Below are 20,918 nucleotides of genomic sequence, written 5' to 3' on the forward strand. Positions count from 1 at the left end.
TTAAAGCAGGAGAAGGCCTTGCCATTTTAGAAAGATTCATCTGGATATGTGCCTGTATTTTAGCACACCATTCATGTGATCTTTGTGCTTGCTTGGGCTAATCAGTAAGAAATGGAACCACTAAGGAAGTTTTTTTTTTTCTTTTTTTCTTTTTTTTTTTTTTTGATGACAGGTAAAAATGATATCTAGTTAAAACTCAGCCATGATCAAAGGTGCAAGTGATACAAAAACTGGAAGGAAACCTGGCACCAGATGGTAGAACAAGACCACAAAGGAACTAAAGTAATAAACATGATGCTATATGCAGGAAAACATGTGCGAAATAGCATGCACCAATCACCAAACCCTACCATCAGGGCACAACATTATTTAAACATAGTCATTAAAAAGATAGAACTAACATGAGGATCTTGTTATCCTCTCAAAGGCTCCCTTTTATTACTCCCACATGCAAAGTAGCAAAGAAGGATTACTGTTATAGGGTTGCTTTTTGTGGTCTTAGATCAAGATGAAGCTCAGAGGTGACTCTGACTCTCACAAAGCAAGAAAAATAATAAAAATAAGTCAATGAATCACATAACTGAATATATAATGTCTACAAGAAAAAAATAAGTGTGCTCAAAAAAGATCTGTGCTGAGAGCTAAAGGTCTTTCTTTTCTTCTGATCGCAGATGGAGTATTAAAAATTAATATCAGCTCTACCAGAAAAGAACTTGACAGTCCTATTTTGAGACTCATTTCACTTTGTCTCTCTTCCCTGTCTCACAGAACATTAATGCCAAAACATTAAAAAAAAAAAAGTCCTCTAGGGTTTGCTTTGCACATTTTCAGAGGTGCTGGGAAGGATTTTGAAAAAGTGACTTTGAATACTTACTTCTCTTTGCAGATACCCAACAGGAGAAAGACTTAACAGACCCTGTTTCCTTGAAGACAGATCCTCAGCACTTTCCAAAGAAATATCATCCTCTAAGGCTGACATTCTCCGGGTAAATGGGTGTTAAACTCAAGCAGCAGGGACCAGTAGTCATTTCAGGTCTGGCCTGATAATGTTGAGGATTTCAACTTCACATTTTGAAATAAGCTCCTGAGTCAAATAAAAAGTAAAAACAAATAAGCAAAAAGCAAACAAACAAAACCAGCCCCCCCCCCCCCCCCCCAACCCCTGCCCCCCCCTCGGAAAAAAATTCCCCTAACTGCAGAGTCTTTTTAACAGATCCAGAACTTTAGTCCAGTTTTGATTTTCCACATTCAAGAAATAACAGATCATTAGTGGAAACTACAGAGAGCCACTGGGCAAAGTTGCTATTGTAAGTTCCACTTTTCGCAGGAGATTGCCTCTAACCTCCACTTGCTATGTTCATATAGTCTTTTGTGGGTGACTTCAGACTAAAGGTGCTCGATAGAAATAGCAAAATAGGTGGAGCAACCAGGTTGGAGACCATTCCTGAGATCATGCAGCACCTCATGCAGCCAACACATTCAGTATCATGCCACTCAGCCCCACAGATAAATCCTAAACAGACTGCCTGCTCACAGAAAACAAGCAGACCTCAAAGCTGTTCTCCCAGCTGTTCATCAATATCTACTGGGCTTAAACCACAAGCTTTTTAGCCAGACCTATATGCAGCTACTTAGTTCCCTAAGGTTTTTGTAAGAAACTCATTGGTTCCTGGAAATGGATATCTATTTCTGATGTAGTCCGTTACTGTATCTCTGGGGTTCACTGGCTCAGGTCTGCCTCATGTGACTCTATAGTGTGGGCAGCACCAGCCAGTGGGATACACTGTGGGAACAATACCAGTCATAGTCTATATTCTGGGAATGGCACCATCAGTTAGTGAAACCCTCCTTCCAGCCTTTCAAAAAGGCTAATATTTTGGATTAAAACCTCTGTCAGTGTAATTTCACCTAGTGATACTGATATCATGATGCTGTTCTGGTTAAAGACCCAATCCGCAACTGCTAAGATTTATGTAGATATGAGAAATGCTGTGTCATCTACATATAGAATCATAGAATGGTTTGGGTTGGAAGGGACTTTAAAGACCATCCAGTTCCAATCTCCCTGCCATAGGCATGGACACCTCCCACTAGACCAGGTTGCCCAAAGCCCCATCCAACTTGGCCTTGAACACCTCCAGGGATGGGGCATCCACAAGCTCTCAAGTCACTCACAAGTGGGGGTTGAACTTGATGATCTCTCGAGGTCCCTTCCAACCCCTACAATTCTGTGATTCAGTGATTCTGTCTGGGCAGCCTGGGCCAGGACCTTACCACCCTCAGTGTAAAAAACTTCCTTATATTTAATCTAAAATGACCCTTTTTTTTTAGTTTTAAACCATTCCTCCTTATCTTATCTCTATACTCCCTGACAGAGTCCCTCCCCAGATTTCCTGTAGGCCCCCTTTAGGTACAGGAAGTCCACTATAAAGTCTCCCCAGAGCCTTATCTTCTGCAGGCTGAACACTAAACACCATGGGAGAGGTTCATTGTCCGTTTTTTCAGCCTACAAGGATTCAGAACATGACCAATATCAGCTCAAAAGCCATCATCCGTGGTCCTAGCCATACTATCAGCTCCCTGAATTACTCTGACAGTGAGCTCTCTATGACTGCTGAGAATCTGTATTTTTCTGATTTTCCTAAATTTTTAATTTCAATAAGTTATCCTGTAGTGTTTTACTGTGATAAGGGAACAAAAGAGAACCACTGATTCATCAAAAAAGTTAATTTTACTCATCAAAACTTTGATTAGTCAGGGTCTTCCTTTAAATCACTAATAAACAGGACACTTTTGGAGTACAGATATCCAGATAAATACCTGAAGGAAGTAAGTTTTTTGATTTTTCTACAAATTACTGTGCTAAGCACAGCTCTCAGTAGCTACTTCTGTCTCCTTGAAAGAAACTACTTTTCACCAGGAGGCAAGTCCAAATTCCAGCTTTCCTCTATGAGCAAGATGTCAAGATGTCAAGAAACCTTGCTAGCTAAGAACAAGCCATTTACATAATATATTTAAGTTGGACCTGTTTAGTTTCAAGTTGCCAAGCAACAGCTACCCTCAAGATTCATCAAAACAATGCAATAACAGTATGTGAAGTTACAAAGCAAAAGGTTCTGGGATCCATTTCTCTGTTTTTTGCAGGTTCATATCTTGTACACCAAAAGGTGACTGACACTAAGGGCTGAACCTGAGAGCATCAGCATTAGAAATGAGGCTATTAATCTGCCAGTGTAATAACGGATAGTTAACCATTGCAGAACAAGTCCAGAGGAAACCAGGGTGTGTCCTCACATTGGGTAGGTTGCATTTCAATCCAGCCTTCCCTTTACAAGGTTTATCGGGACAGTAGGTTCAAAATTCTCTTGAAGCTCCAAAAATAAAATTATTTCTCTGAGGAATTCATGCTGAACACCTTTTGCTTCTTGATTCAGACATAAATGAATATCTGGTAACTTTATGTGAAAATGAAAATGCAGCTAGATATGACAGCAGTTGTGTGCTACTGACTACAGCAATTTGTAGACTGTAAACCCAAAGGACAAAATAGATTTGGTAAGACTTTTGGTATGATTTCTTTGATTGCCTTTTTTCCCCCCACAGCTTTCCTTCTAGTTTAATCAATTTGCATGTTACAATCCTCCTCAGATGCAAAAAATTAAAACAAAAAAGGCTGTGAGTGGAAAACTAATTAAAAACAAAACAAAACAAAACAAAACAAACAAACAAACAAACAAAAAGATCACAGAAAACTAAAACCACAGGGAAAATAAACATAATAATAATAATAAAAAAAAAAAAGTGAGAACAGTGAGAACAACATAATAGTCCATGAGAACACATCAAGAAAAGAAGTGGTCTGCATTTCAGGTGTCATGAGAAAACAGAAGGAAGAGAGAGACTTTCAAATGTGTTAAAGGGGGAGGAAGTGTGGGGATTGAGCAAGCATTCAGCATTTGCAAAGGGAACACAGGCCAGCAGAGATACAAAAAGAAAATGCTGCTGTTCTTGTGTCTGTTCAGATCTCTTTAAACCCAGAGATGAAAGTAACTAAGCAGAAGGGAATTTATAAATACTTACAAAAAAAAAAAATAAATATGAGCAAAGTGTGCAGTTAGAGAGTTTATTCCTTGTTCTTTGCGATAAATATCTTTCAAGAAATAAACAAGATTTTTAAGAAGGAAGGAAAGAAACTTCTGAGTTTGAATTACTTTTTAGCACCACTGTCACAGTGCTCTTCTGGTTCTTAGAAAATAAAAAATAAAAATAAAAAAAAAGAAAAAAGGGAGCTTATGAGTGTCAAATTCAGTTGGCTGGAGTGACTGGCTTCTCAACAACAAGCCCAGGTATTCATCAGAGAGGATACCCAGGGAGCTGTGAGAAAGCTTAGGAAAAAAAGCCAGACAGGTGCATGCAACTATCAGAGTTGTGGAGTGCTGATTGCCCTATAGCAACGCTATCTGCATTTTGAGCCTGTTTAATATCTTTATTTTATCGTTTGAAAGAAACCTATACCTCACAGATTGTATTTCTATTCAGTGTCATTAATGTATTTAGTTAGGATATGCAAGAATCAAAGGATTTTTTTTAACGTATATTTTTATTTTTAAATTAAGGAGTCTATTCACTAAATTAGTCTTTACTGACATGGTCTTATATGGTATTTTGCAAAGATTTATGCAAATTCAAACCTGAACTTCAAGTAAAATTTTGGTTTACATCTCTTTGAAGTCAGTGAAACAAGGATCTTACCCTTAACATGTTTTCCCCTTCCATCATGCTCCTGCCCAGTAAGAAAAGACATCAGATATAGTACATAGATTGGATTTAAGCAGCCCCCAGAGGAGCAGGAATATCATCTCCCCCTTTCTATCAAAGGCCCCGTCCACTTAATTTCAGCATCAAACACAGAGTCTATGCTGTCTTACAGACATCGTCTCAAATTCTTGTTTGTACATTGAAAACACTTCCACAAGAAAGGAAGTTCAGAACCCCTTTCTACCCATCCTTCATCCTGGCCCAGCTGGTATTCTCCAAGGAGATGAGAGATCTCAGCCTGAACCCTCACACCCAAAGAAGATTCTTGAAGCTTCACCTAGAAAAGCAGAAAAGGTTTAAGCACTTACAGCTGTGTATTACAACAAAGGGTTGTCTGTCAGTCCATTTTTATGTGGTGTTGGTGGATCAAGCTCCTCAGGAAGGGAGGGGGCTTGTCTTCTTCCTGTACTCTAAAGAGCATTCTGTGAATTCATCTCTGTTATCATCATTGAGATGTCTCTGTCCATAATGAGAAACATGTTTTTAAATGCCTGAGAAACTCTGATTCAGAATTCAATGTACCAACAAACAAATTCAGGATGAAAGTGTTTATCCTATATTCACAGATATCTTCTAAAATGTGATTCAGGTACTTTAAAGCAAGGCACTTTTTGGCTGCTTGGTCGTTCATCTGTCTGTGCTTCAGATCTCCTAAGAAATATAGTTCTAGTACTTCTATGGTTTTCAACAAGGTAGTAAGAATAAAAAGGCAATGGAGTATTTGGACTACTGTGGGGAGCCCAAAGAGCTATTTTAAATGCCTAACACAGTCTTCATCAGCAACAACAAAAAGAGTTTGATTACCTGAAAAGTAAGATTTAGAGATGAAAGTCTTTCTGAGCAATAGACCTAGGGATCAGCAACCATTCATAAAATGAAGGTCATGTATTGTAAATCAATATTTTGTTTTACTTGGAATAAGGACAAATGTGAAACATGAGACCTAAAACACATTCAAACATTCTTGTGAACATGAACACACAAACCCAATCTCTAGTCCCATGCCATGGAGCAAGAGCACTGAGCAATTTATTAGGTTTCTGTAAAATACTCTGAAAATGTGCCTCAGGGCTGACAGCTGCAAGCAAGGAGAACAGAGTGGTTGGATATGTAAAGACAGGAATTATAAAAGTGAAAAGAAGATAGTAAAGAATCTGCTACTTAAGGTCAGGCTTTGTTGGAATACAATTAGAGTGTTAAGCCTTGAGTTGAAAAAAAATGAAATTTGAGAGTGTGTTAACTGAAGCTACTAAAGGGTTAGGCATGAGGAGCAGAGGTCTTGGGAGGGGTTACAAGATTTCAATCTATTTGGTTTAGGAAGGAAAATTGGAAACATAAACATGCTGAACAGTTTGCTCCAAACTTGCTGGATACAAATCTATTTATGTCACATGCAAATGTGACATGGTGAAACTGATGAAGAGTTCACAACAAAAACCTTAGGTTATATCCCAAAGAGTATTTTGTTTTTTGTTTGGAGAGCTCTTACTGTCCATACTGGGCTGCTGAGCAGCTTGCAATATGTGATAGTAGATTGGACTCAGAGGTGAAGATACTTCAGATATTCTTCATAGTATTTCTGAAGGCACCTGGTTAAAAAAAAATGGCATTGAGTGAATGGACTGGAAAGATCCATAGTTCTTATCACTCAGAAATACCCTTTACCATATGGGCCCTGTGACATTTAACATACATGCTTTGCAATATGTTTCATTTGCATAAAGAGTGTACAAGAAACCTGGCTGGGAGCGACTCATGTTTCATTCATTGCTCACTGATAGAATAGAGCAGAAAGCACCTAGTTTCCCTCATGCATCCTTAGAGACCTTTCATACTTTCATGCACCTACATGTCCTGGCAAGGCAAGCTGGCTTGTAGAGAGAAAAGAAACAAGGATACACATAAATGGGACCAGTTATTTGGCCTGCATGACATCAGTAAACCACAGAGAAAAGCAGCTCCAGCTCCAAGCAGGAGCTGTTTGCATACATCGTGCCAGGTGACATTTTCCTCTTCAAAGTTTCTGGCACCAAAAAGGTATTCATATATTTACAACCTTTCTTAAGGTCAGCTCTGCTGTGTCTCCAACTGAGCCATTAAATATTAATTGGACCTGCTTTCCAAAAATAAAAAGCAGAATCTCTAATTTACTTGTGTAATTAACACCTCCTACAAACCAGGTGTCCTCCTGAACCAGACCGAAAAAGCCATTCACAATCCTGAAATATGCTATGTGCTTTTGACACAGACACACAGTTACTTGTTCAATTTTGCATGCACAACTGCACATAATTACTTCTGGAGAAAAATAAAAAATAAAAATAAAATAAAATAAAATAAAATAAAATAAAATTAAAATAAAATAAAATAAAATAAAATAAAATAAAATAAAATAAAATAAAATAAAATAAAATAAAATAAAATAAAATAAAAACAACATAAAATAAAAACAACATAAAATATGCCTTCCATATGATCTAGTCAAGCCTTCCAGCTCATGTAGAACTGTTCTTTTCAGTATTTTTAAGCGTTTTATCTAGATGAGTTTCAACATCAACAATTTTCAATAGAGATAAATTTCTCAGAGTTTGAATTCTAATCCAAAATTGTAAGAAAAATAAATAAAATTAAAACACTCGCTGGTCCATTAGAAGTTGTGTTAAAGAGCTCTGATTTCCACATGCTTAATGACCTCAATAAGCCTAACATTGCAAATAGCTCTGAAAATTAAGTTCGGTACCACCATTACTAATGTTAAAATAGGGTAAACATGTATTCATTAATTTTTGAGCAGTGTAGATTATTTGCAAATATATAATAGGTGTAAATTTATCCAGATGAAGGACACGTCTGATCTTCAATGAGGATAAGGAATTTGTGGAGTGAAAATTTAAAGACCTGAGGTCTTCATTGCCATCTAAGCTGAGAGACATATAAGTTTTCAGGATCACACAACCCAAGCGTACTAGTTTTGATTTTACACTTGAACTCAAGTACTTCCATCTTGCAAAGACTGAGCAGGCTGGGACAGAGGTCATACTTAAACCTTTTGGGAATTCATAGTCTAAGTACTGCCTCATGTTTTTTGCCTCAGGAACTCAGCCTGGTTGACAGTCTCAGAGTTTACCTGCAGTTATAGGTGCTAAGCAATTATAATAATAATAAAAATAAATCCTATTTTCTTTGGACGAGGCCACTCTTTTTGATAAATGTTAGAGCACTAACTTAGGGAATGAGGTAAAAAGGCTTCCTTTTTCTATAATGGCAGATTCAAAACTCCATCCTGAATCTTGTCAGAAAATTTCCAAATCTTCAGGCTTGGAAATACTTTGGTGAAGGTGTGTTAAGAAAAGCAAATTGAAGTTGAAAGCCTCTTCAGTTACATAGACTAATTAAATTGTTCTGTAGAGTTTTTATTCTGACTGCGTTAGGATGAGGATGTCACTCAGGGAAGGTACAGTTCTGAGTTCCAGTCTACAGCCAAAATGAAAGTTTGAAGTAAGGAAGAGGACTATTTTTGCTGACATAGATTACAATCAGAAGCTGAATAATCACAGCCTAGAAACATTTTGGGCCCTACTACTATTACTGTGAGAAAACGATGTTTCTCTTGCATACTCTTTAACAACAAACCATTGCTGGGTCACAGCTCCTTCACACCAAGGATGTCAGTGCAAGCATGACAGCTCCACTACAGAACCAAGTATCATGATTTCCAGCTCAAGAGCAGACCTGCCAAGTATTTGCCAGTCTCCTGTCTTTTCTAGCAAAACCCACTCCAGGCTGTTGGGTGATAAATCCCGATCCACTTTCCTGGAGCACTACCTTCATGTTAGCAAGTGTGTCAGTGGCAAGATGCCGTTTTGGATATCACATTTCAGGTTTTCTGGAACATCTTCTGATCCATACTAGATCCAACTGTCAGGATTGTGTATGCAATGATTATTTTAGCTAAAATATTGGTAAGAGAATCCACAACATTGACCCCTCTGGTAAATGCTCCCACTGCATAAGATGCATGTTTTCATCTTTGTTACAGCAGTAAATACGCTGATCTTTTTTGCAGCATTTCAAAAGATGATGGCAGAGTGTATTTTCCCTCTACCTCCTTCTACCCCAGAATAACCCAGGGCATAATGAATGAAGAACCAAGCTAATAGGAGTTTTTCCTGCATCAGTAAACTGGGTGAATGAAACCATGACCTCTTAGTGAACACTTCCTACTCAGTAAGGAAAGTAGAACAAGCACTTCTCTGGTATGGGGTGAGGAGGGGATGGTGAGAAGAAGGGAGAAAGAAAAGATTACCTACAGAGCTAGCTCTGCATAATTAGCAGAAGATACCTTCTGTTACAGCAAAACAATACACTTAAACTTCACTGCAAATCAAGATTGAGAGGGGAAATTAGAAAAAGAAGAATTACAGCTCTCCTCACCCTCCCACAGTTTCTGGTGTCTTTACTCTTCTTTTGGAGCATACTGTAGACTTCAGCTTCCTAAATTTTCATGGAAATTAAATCTAAAAGGCATTCTGTAACATGCAGCAGGCTTGAGATTTTTTTTTTTTTGTCTAGACCTAAGCACCTCCAGAAATGTTCAATGCTTTGCAAGATTGAGTTGTATTATGAAGTGTGTGCATGGCAACACCCTCAACTGGCATGAATCAGCTTCATTAATTAATTTAACAGCAGATGTTACAGTTTAACTATGTTCTGGTTTATACCTTTAAAATGTGGCTTTGGTTATGCTTTAGAGGTTTATTGATGTAATAGCTTCAGAAGATTATCATTATATTTTCTCTCATCTACTATTTTGTTGATACTAAAAAAGATTTTTTTTTTGTTTAATTTGTGTGTGTTGGAAGTGATGGTTTAATATATTTAACTATATGTAACATTCTTAAAGTGAGCAACATTTTCTTTGGGAAACTAAAGATCAGATAAAAAATTGTGGGTATCATCAAACTCATGTTTCCACACAGAGCTGTAGATTATCAAAGTTGACTCTCAGTGAAAAATTAGCATTCCCCTTGCCCCCTGCAGAGATGTTTGGTCCTTATGCTGAAGCTAACGTGAAAGACAGGAGCATCAGGCTTTTCTTGCAGCAAGACAGAGTGGGGAGGCATGTGGAGGCAGACAGGAAGATAGTAGAACTGGAAAGATTCCATATACATTTTTTTTTTCTGAAATATTGTATTTACACAAAATTGGAGAGAGTACAAATACTTTACTAAGAAGACAAAACCATTATAATACATTCAATTTAAACACAGGCAGAACTATAGATGCAAAGCACAGAAGCCTAAGGTACTCACAAGGCTAAATAATAAATAAAAAATAAATAGCTTCAGAAAGGCCTCGGAGATTAAAAGCAGAAGATAAGAGAACATAGTATTTGTTACACAGCATCAACTTTCCTTGACTTCAATGGGATTGCAATAAGGTGCTCTCCTTTTTCTATGTTGAGGATAGTGGGAACAACCCTCTTTCCATGTGCTGACTACTGAAACACTGAGTTTACAAAACAGTTAAGCATCTACTTAATTTTCAGCATGGGAACAGAACTATTAACTTCAAAGGAAATTATATTTGTACCTAATCACATGCTTATATACTTAGTTTGACCAGAAGGAGTCTTCTTAGTGCTTAATAGGGTCAAATTCATTGTTACATAAAAAATAATTGTTCTTTAACGTCTTCTCTTTTCTTAAATATATCTTAGAATTACTTTAATTTTCCCTTTATATACTAGATTAGAAAATAGTAGCTTATTGAATGCCATAGAATATTTTGAAACATGTTTTATATAATCAAAAGAACATTGTTCAAAAATAATTCCTACATTTTTTTTTCCAAAGCTTTTTTAAATTTAAAAATAAATAAAAATACATATAATAACAAAGCAGCTTTGTGTTTCTGGGCATTTGGCAGCAAGTTTGTTATAATATCTCTCAGACATCTCTTGGTATCTGTTAAAATCATCAGATTAATTGATCAATATAAAAGAATACAATATTATTACAATCCACCAAATATAGCCAATGCATGAAATATTTTACACATTGTATATTCCTTAAAAAGAATTAACATATTTTAGCCTGTTTTGAAACCAGATAGCTTCTGAAGTAATATATCTTAAACACAGTGGAGTCTGTTACTTCTACTGCCTAACTGGTCTTTTTGTTGTTTTTGTTGCTGTTCTTTTCCCTCAATAAAAGCTAATTTGAATAGGACTAGCTCAGTGATGGAACTACAGTACTATTTAACTAAACTCCATATATGCCTTTGTTACTGTTGCTGCAATTATTGTTATCATCATCACATACCATTGAAGTGCTAAATAGTAGTAACTCAGATATGTGGACTTTGGTTATGCTTGATAGAATACTGGCATATCAAATATATGTACCACTTCCTAAAGGCTATGTTACAATCATGATGCCTAGTAATAAAGAATAATAATAATAACAATCTCAGATTCAAAGTGCTGACCCATATCACTTACTTGAGGCACCAATACAATTAATCAATCAATTAAGAGATTTAATTTTAATGTTCAAAACTAATAGGACAGATCCAGGGCTGCCAAGGGACATGCACAGCACGGAGGACTCTGGACCTCTTCTTCCAAGCTGGGGATTCCTGTGGTCCCAGAAGACAGTGGGTTATTACATCTGATGCAGGATGCTCCAAGAAATACCAAGTCTTCAGACTCGAAATATTAAAAGCTCCCTCTAAGCTTCTCCAAAGGCTCTCTTAAACCCCTCAAGCCTACTCCATTCACTCAGGAGCAAGGCCTTGCCTTATATCGCACTGACTGCAGATGAGGAAAGAGCCTTTCAGGAAAGTCCACAAAGACATTACGTTTCTTTAATGCAGCTTCCATACCCTGTAGACACTGTCACCACTGTCAGCATGAGAGGGAAAAGGCAGCTTTCCAGCAGTGTCAAAGGCCTGTCTCACTCAAAGGGGAGTGCTTACCATGTTGTTAGTTTGTTCTGTGCAAGCAGTAATCATTTTCAGTGTCGAGAGAGCTGTTGTACCCTGATGATGGATACAGATCCCTCTTAAGTATCCTATTGACGATGTTGATCAGAACTTTTTTATACTGTTGACGTAAAAGTGAGTAAACAAATGGATCTGACGCAGCCTTACTGTAGGTGAGGCACTTGCTTATAATTCCCCAGTAGTAGTTTATGGTAACAAAAGGAAGGAGCTCTATCAACCTGTTAAACATTAAAGAGAGATGGAAACACTTGAGTGTTATGTTCACACTGAGTCCAGTGCACAACTCATGCTTCATGAAACATTAAAGTAACACTTATTTTTATACAGTACATGGTCCCTGCAGGAGAAGGGTCCTCCTTGAATTCAATAAAGATAAAGGGAACTGTTGTAACAAAGCCACTAGGAAACAATAATAATTACCTCTATAGAAAGAGGGAAAAAAGTGTGTTTTCATTGTTAATGCTCCCATACATTAGAGAAAAAAAAGTACTGCAGTTTATTGCTACATTTTCTGAATATATAGAGTTGTGCTGGTAAGTGACAGTGGTCAAAGTGATCCATTACCCCTCTCCCTCAGCAAGCTTGAGGCAACTTGGAGGATCTGGACTCACTCATCTCAGTTGCCTAAATGTAGCTGCCTAGTGACATTTGAAACAATTGGACATAACACCTGTGGGATCAGTTTGCTGCTTGTGGAAGCTGTGGGTCTCCCTTACATACTGTCATATCTACCAACCTATGTAGAGGTAAGTAGCATGTGCTTATACTACTTATAGCAGTATAGTACTTATACTACTAGGTAAGTAGCATGTGCTTCAGCATTGACTTACCTGTGGAAGTTTCTGTGTGTATTTGGCTGGCTGCTATTTTGGCCAAAGAAAACAAGGAGACAACACTTTTATCATCATTATATGGCCAGCCAGCTGTCTCCAGACCTGTGTCTCCTGGCCTGTGCTTCATGGATGATTAGTGGTCTCAGCACCTCAATTGAGATTGGTCCATTAATCACGGGTGGAGAAACTGCAACTAGGTTAAACGTTTTTTCCACAGAAGTGAGAGAAATCCTTCAGACTATTCCAGCAAGTGTCTGGCATGCAGTTTATCTAGATTGGACAAACTCTACAGTAAGGTGGGAGGAACAGGGCAAGAAGTTTTCATTATCTTTACACCTTTTGTGAAACCTTTTGCAAGTGCAAGAATATGTTATTTTGTTATATTAATTCCAGAAGGGAAAAAAAAATAAATCACCATGAGATAAAATATCCCTTTTCTGTACCCTAAAACATCACAGTTTGAAAATGTGAGCTCTGAAGCTTTCTCAAGGCTCGAAGAAACTTTTGGCCTCTTTCCAATGTGCAGAGCTCCCAACTTGCAGGGTGTTGAATTTTGAAGCTGTTCCAGTCTTCCAATCTTTCTGCATAGAAAAGCTGACTTACCAATGCTAGAACTGAACTTTGCAACAAGAAGTTGAGCTTTATAAGGAAAATTTCTCATTTGAATTAATAAAAATAAAATAATTCCCATGGCAAGTACATTTAAGAATCAGATGACTCCTGCTTGAAGCTGCTTGGAAAATTCCAGTGATTTCAAAACAGAGAGCACATGAAGGAAACATGAGGAATAAATGAATATTTCAGACACTGAATGTAAGAAATAAATAAATGTATAATAAAGTACATTTGCTACATGGTTTCTTAGTTTATCCATTCCTGCAAATCATCATAATACAGGAAACATACACTTGATATTTACATGACTGACATTTTTATAAACACACTAAATAAGCAGAGTAAGATATCTTTCAGTTATGAAGATAGATGTATTACTACGTGTCCACTTTAATGTATTATGGGTCCAAATGTAATTGCGTTGAAGCCAACAGGGGAAAAAAAAAATAAAAATCACTCAGATTTTAACAAGATAAAAGGCCTGGACAGAAGGGTTCAGCCTTATAAATATCCACCTGGATGCATCTTAGTTTAATTTTCTTGATTTCAGTGATGTTACAGCAAAGATGAAATTCGTCTGTTGGCTTTTAGCGAACAGATGAATATATTGCTAATGATCATAATCTCATTCACATTTATGAAATGAGGAGAAAACACTGAGCTCACAACACAACCTGAGTCACCAGGCCAGAGAGCAAGAAAAGAGAGGATGAAATCTCTCGCAGGGCCTCCGTAGAGATTGCTTCAACACAACTGCACTGAAAATGGAATAAGAATGGAGAAGTGGAAAGACAGCAAATCCTCCAACTTTATTGCTTCTACCACCTTCTATTCAGTGCTGCCTAGACACTGTCTTGCCTTTGAGGCAAAGGGCCCCCAGGATGTCCTCCCCAAATGCTTCCTATTTTGCAGTCGCCGATCCCTCTTGGTCCTTGTGACTGAGGCAGAAGCTTTACCTTGCCATGCACATTTATATAAACCAATCCTCTGCCTTCTCCCTGTTGACACATGCAGTACCCATTTGTCACACATAGAAAATGTACCATCTCACTTTTGCAAAATGCAAGGTTTGAAGAAGGAAGACACTTTTATTTTAGAACTTTATAAGAAATTATTTTAGAAGTGTGTAAGAAATATCTCTACCCTAAAAAAAAAAAAAAAAAAAAAAAACAACAAAAAAAACGATGCTGGAATTTGCTGAGCCTGGTAATATTCAAATAGAAAGAAGATGGCAAGATCCACTTTGTTCAATACAATTATATCCTGATTATGGCTAAAGTGAATAGAAAATGACTCAGAATGTACTGAACACTGATCAATTAACCTTTTAACTCTGTGCTATAACGTTAATATTTGTAATAATCCTTTTAACTGCAGAAAAAAATGCAGTTATCCAGGTAATCAGACAGGAATCCTGCTTAACATCTAAATGGGAACTGAAAGAAATGTCATCCTAAAGGTTAAAAAACATTGTCATGTTTGTGCTCTGGCCTCAATCTGTCCCACTACCCATGTAAGAAAAGGGTAATAATGATGGTTGTAAATGACCTATGTGTATATGACTGTGTAAGTTCATTGGGCTAAAGCTGGCCAGTTTTGATAAGCTGGTGTGGCTGCAGGCCCTGGCAAACTTGGAAGCAAACAGGAAAGCCTTCACCAGGGTGGTTTTGTAAAGACTAGCACACCTTCCTGAGCAGAAGTTGGTTCTCTCCAAAGGCATTTGAAAGCACTATTGAACGGTGACCACTAAAAAAATAACTAAATAAATCACTTGTGAAAGCTGTAGCCCATTTTAATTTAGAGATAACAAAGACTAGTACACCTTCCTGAGCAGAAGTCAGTTCTCTCCAAAGGCATTTGAAAGCATTGTTGAATGGTGACCATTAAAAAATAAATTAAAAAAATCACTTGTGAAAGTTTTAGCCCATTTTAATTTAGAGACAAAAGGCTGAAATGCTGCAATTCACTATAGTTATGTTGGCTTCCGGCTCACTGATTTAGTCAAGCTTTAAAAATGATAACCATATATTGTATAAGGACTATGCAAGTACAGAATAAGAATGATATATAACTCTTTTAAAAGGTACAGACCATCAGAGTGGATGCAAATGATTCTGAACGGTTAGAAGCACGGTTATACATTCTTAAAGTCTAATTATTGGTTTTGCTGGGAGCTAACTCTCACACCTCATCACAAGTCCATGCTGCACCATTAGCAATATATTCACAGACATTAACGTTTCCAGACACAAATCTTATCTGCCAAATTATCAGCCTGGATAAATTTAAATTATATCACCTCAGCTTCCAACAGCAGCAAGCTTGGCCTTATGCCTTGAAAAAAAAAAAAAAAAAAAAAAAGCTAATCAGAAAAAGCGGTCTGCTTTCCCCTCTGTTGCTTGGGTTGTGCTAATAAGGAGGGGTGGCGAGTGTTTTAAACTGCTTTCATCGCCCACTGGCGTGTAATTAATTCCTGGTACTTGTCCTAAAAGCCTCTTGCTCTTGGCAGAGGCTCCCAGAGCTGGCAGCAAGGAGGAGAGGAGAGCCAGAGCCCGCCGGGGCTCCCAGCTCAGCGGGCTGGGCGTGCGCGCGTGTACGCGCCTGTGTGTGCGCGCCTGTGTGCGCGTGCATGTGAGAGCGTGCGAGTGTGTGCTCTCACTACCGGCCCCAAGTCTCCGTCGGGCTCTGCAAGCCCCAAATTAGTCGTAACCCTCCCCCCCCCATTCCGCGGCACCAGCATCCTCACATCAGAGGGCACACGGGTGTCTCGGGAAGTCCCCCAACCCACCCCATCAGGCAGGAGATACTAACCTGGTGATAATGTAAGGACCAAAACAGATCACGAACGACCCTATAAAAATACTGATTTTCTTGGTAGCCCTCTGTCTCCTCCGTTTCTGCTCGTTGAGACAGCGCTGCTTCACACTGCAAAGGGAAAAAAGAAAAAGAAGGTCGGTGGGTTAATGCAAGGGGCGAGGAGGGGAGATCTCCCTAGCCAATGGAGAGAGGAAGGGACTCGTCCCCGGCCGGGAGCCGCTGTCCCGTGCAGGGCAGGGCAGGGCAGCCCCGGCCCCAGCCCCGGAGGAGGGCAGCCCGTGGGAGAGAGGAGCGCAGCCCTCACCCCAAAAGCAGCTCCCTGGTACAGGGACCTCAGGCCACTGAGAGCCCACCCGCAGGCTGGGACTAGCGTTTTAAGGAAGCAGGCTGCAAAGGCACAAAGCACCGACTTCTGGCACTGTAAGCAGCGCCTGGAGCTGGAGGCAGGAGGGTCTCACCGGGCTGCCGAGGTAGGCAGGAGAACACGAAGGGGTGCCGGGGAGGCAGAGCATCCCCTCCGCCCTGGGGTACCCACCACAAGAGCCCCGAGGCTGTGAATGCAAACACGCGCCCCTTACCTGGGATGGATGTCCACCAGCAAAACCAGAGTCTGCATGGTAATAATGTCTATCCGCTTGCAATGGAACCGAGCAACTTTCAACACCTTTAAATAGGTGAAACACAAGATCACCAGCGACAGCATGAAGCTGGTGGAGTGAAAGACGATGGTGAACACCGTAAAGCGTCTCCGCTCCGTCTCTTCCTTCAGGTGCAAGGTGCAAGAGGCATAAACGCTGCTGTAATCTACCCACGAGTAAAACAAAGATACCAAGGGGAAGGTGAGGGAGTGAAGCCACGAGTAGCCCATCAGTATCACAGCGTCCTTATACCGCATCTTGCTGGTGTAGCTCAAGGGGAACACCACGGCAATCCACTTGTCGATGCTGAGCGCTGCCATGCTCAGCATCGTGTTGGAAGTGAGGAAAGTTTCCAGGAAACCCACCGCTTTGCAGACGCAGCCCCCGAGGGGCTGCTGGTTCCTCAGGATCCCCAGCAGGGTGAAAGGCATGTTCAGGACGGTGAGGAGCAGGTTGCAAAAGGATAAGTTCACCAGGAAAACCCCGGCGACCTGCTTGCGGATCTCCGTACTGTAGACGAAGCATAGCAGCACCAGGAGGTTGGAGAGCAGGGAGACGACCAGCACCAGCACGAGGAGCAACGCCAGCAGCACGCCTGCCAAGTCCATCTCTCAGCGGGTCGCCTGCAGCGGGCGAGGGCAGGAGGAAGGGGGCATCCGAGCCGGCACCGCAGCCTCGCAAGCCGCCGCCCGCAGCCGTCCGCGCATGGTGCCGGGGGGGAAACGGGGAGCGAGCGGGGACGGAGGAGAGGGGGAGAGAACCGGTGGGACCCTGCTAGCAAGGGGCCGGGGCACGGGGGCAGCGGCACCGGGGTCCGGAGGGGAGGCACCGGGGTCCGGGGCGGCGTCGAGCCGGAGCCGGGGCAACGGGGCCAGGGCGCGGCGGGGCGGTGGAGTCGGAGGCTCGGAGCGGAGCTCGCTGTGCGCTGTCCGCGGTGCTGCAGCCGCCTCTGCCCCGACGGCTCCTGGCTTCCAGCCGCCGCCGCAGCCCCCCTGGGCACGGCCCGGCCCCCTTCAGGCACTGAGCATCTTCCCCCGGTGCCCAGCCCCTGAAATAGCCCAGGCGCGGAGCCTCCCGCCGCGACTCATGCGCAGAGGAGGAGCGCTCAGCCAGGGATCGCGGAGTCGGGCTGAGCCACTCGCGGGCCGCAGGCGAGAGCAGTAGGAAGCCCAACTTTCCGCTAGTGCGCAGCTCAGGAAGGGTCGGAGCTGGAGACGGGTTGGTAGGAGTTGAAGCGCTGCGCTGTGCCGAGCACACCCTGGTGCACCGGCTGGATCAGGCAGTTCGGGAACCTGTGGCAAAGCTAGGCTCTGTGCCCCTTGGAACGTCCCCCCTTCTACCTGATTACTTGCCCTGTCCTTTTTTATCCTTTATTTCATAGTGTCTGGAGGATTTACAGTCACCCTCCGGGTATTCACGTTTTCCCCATCAGCCAGCAACACCAGGAAAGAAGTTTCTTGGCTAGAGACTTCCCTTTGGCAGCTCGAACTCACACTCTTAAAGCCCCAAATGACTGAACAAGTGCCTACATTAGAGTGGTGCTGGCACATCCTGTGGAAAACTAACATCTTTCTCTTACCGTTTTCCATTTACAATGACATGTTAACAGGGCAGTGAGATGGTGAGAAACCTGCTTTATCAGATTGTGGAAAAGCTGAAAAGAGAGGCATGAAGGAGTCTAGAAATTCTTCCTCTGTACCTGCCAGGAAGGTGCATAGCTAATGCCCAGATACTGTAAGTCTTTGTCTTACATATAAAAGCAAAAGAATGTTTTGTTGCATCAAAACACCGGTGCAGATATAAGCTGCCACATCCAATCACTGTCATATTTTACAGTTGATTGCCAGAACTGGCATGAAAAAAGGTAGCTCGCTCGCTATCCAAAATGACTATTAATATCCTAAGGAAATGCTGTATTGTATATATTGTCCCTACAATGTAATCTTGTCACGCAAGTGTGACCACTGTGTGAATAACTGTACACAAAACTGCTTGAAAGAGCCTGCAGGCAGTATGTTCTTTTTTCCAACAGCAGTTATAAGTTTTGGATCTGGCCCTAATTGAAAAGGTTGCTATGGTAAGTTATATGTCTTAATGAAAGAGCATAGCATCAAGACATGAGATGTGTTATTTGGAAGAGAACCAGTACTGTATTATTCCTCAGGATGGAAAGAAAATGAATGTTTTCTCTGATCAGAAAGCCACCATTTCCAAAGTTACAAAAGAGCAGATACATTGAGAGTGCTTATGCTTGACAAACAAAAATCCAATATATATCTGTGTGAGCATTTCAGAAAAAAATCTATAAAAGCGCGATAGTTCTCTCAGAGTTCATCTGTTTCATTTCTATCATCAGGGAAACAACACTGCAGAGCCAAACACCACACAAAGGATAAGAAAGGACTGAACCATCATGGTAGAAGCTGGCTATATCCATGCAGTGGTTTTGCAATCGATCCCTCTCCCATATCAGCAGTTCTTAAGGGTCCCACTAGTAAGAACTCATCTCTGCCCCCCCTTTCATTTAATACTATCATAAGGTTATGGAGCTTTTATGTTAGCCATATGGGAATAGAGGCTGCCTGTGCAGTGATGTCAGGTGGGGTAGATGTTATTTTATATCATCACAGAGCCAACCTAGATGTGTTGTTCTCTTACTGTGATAGATACCTGAGAAGTTATTTCCTGTTGGATCCACAGAATGCAACTTCTCTCTTTCTTTTTCTCTCTCCCTTCTACATATACAAACATGTAAAATTTCTCTAATGCATCCTTTTCAGTTAGAGTTAATTGTTTCTGAAAACAAATGGAAAAAAGAACACATCAAAATATGAAAAAAAAAATAATGGTGCCAAGAAGCATAAAACCAGGAAAATAAATAAACAAATAAATAAATAAAAGTGAAGCAGCTTGTAGTATAATCCCCTCTAACAATATTCTGGGCTCAAATAACCCAGAGGAGATTACACTGTTAGATTTCTCCCTTTGTTACCAGTGGTCCTCTGTCAACCTGCATAGTTAAACATGCATGACTTTTTGTGGGATGCAGGGCCTGTGTTTGCAACCAAAAACACACCACATGAGCTTCCTTTCAGTCTAACGTTCAGTCTGAAAATAGACAACCATGTGAATCCAGAAGTTTGCAAACCCACTGTGGGTTTGCGAAAGCAAGCATCTGCCACCTTAGCCCCTGAAAACACATATATCCATGCTACCTCTATGCACATAAGCAGATATATGTAAACCTAAATCACTGGAAATGCTCATGTAGATCAATGTGAACACACATATTCTCCCAACCAAGATCTTACAGTATTTACTTACATAATCAAGGAAGCTGTCTTGATTGAAACTGAGGACTCTGGAGACTGTTATAATATAAATAAGAAAAGGAAAAAAACAAGCAAACAAACAAACAAAAAAATAAGTTTTGTGCAGTTAATTATTCTTTAATAGACATAGTCTATTCAGTTAGCACAGATTAGGTAGAGTACTTGAGACTTTAATAGCTGCATCATTCATTAAATCTACACATTTATCTGTTCTAAATATTGACCACAACTTATTGGATTTAATGGTTAATGGACTGTATTCATTGGAAAGGGATGGGGGATGATTCAAATTCCCTTTCAGTTTCACTCCAGGAGAGATGTGTCATGCAAATTCCAATGCAGATCACAACTGCGCATAATTCAGTTCTAATCAATGTATTCTGCAATGGCTAGGAACACATTTAATTTGGTTCTAATTTTAAGAAAACACCATGATGGAAGATCTCAGAAAATTACATTGAATAATTTGCAAGTACCGAGAGGAGCAACTCCTTCCCCCCGCTTGTCTTATGACAGGTGAAGAGAAGGAAATTAAATTATATTAACCAATACAGGGGGAAATGGAACGACTCACAGAACTGATTTAAGACCAAGGCTTTTCCCTTGTAGGCCACTCACTAAAAAGTGACCCATTTCAAAAGTGAGCAAGACTGGTTAATAGCCAGGAGATTTTTCAATATGTTCTGTAAACAGTTTTGGTATTCATAGTTCCCAATAAGCACAGGGAAATACTTCTCATCGTTACAGTAGTAGCATTGTTGCCACGTTAGTTTTAGTTAGTGAAGTTTTAGTGATGCTAACATCCTTTGATCTATCAAGACACAGCAGCAAACTAATATTCTACTTTCTTATTCCATTTT

General features: G+C 40.3%; 1 protein-coding gene across 1 annotated transcript; it reads right to left on the reverse strand.

Moving 5' to 3' along the window:
- Positions 1-10,066: 10,066 nt before the first annotated feature.
- Positions 10,067-19,943, reverse strand: GPR78 (G protein-coupled receptor 78). The gene is made up of 3 exons (XM_068679789.1): positions 16,667-19,943; positions 16,083-16,196; positions 10,067-12,041 (listed from the first exon to the last, which is right to left on the reverse strand). Exons 1-3 carry the CDS (start codon positions 17,332-17,334, stop codon positions 11,804-11,806), a joined length of 1,020 nt encoding a protein of 339 aa, XP_068535890.1. The 5' UTR covers positions 17,335-19,943; the 3' UTR covers positions 10,067-11,803.
- Between the last annotated feature and the right edge of the window lie 975 nt (positions 19,944-20,918).

This window comes from Anas acuta, chromosome 4, assembly GCF_963932015.1.
Source record: "Anas acuta chromosome 4, bAnaAcu1.1, whole genome shotgun sequence".
NCBI classification, from domain to species: Eukaryota; Metazoa; Chordata; class Aves; order Anseriformes; family Anatidae; genus Anas; species Anas acuta.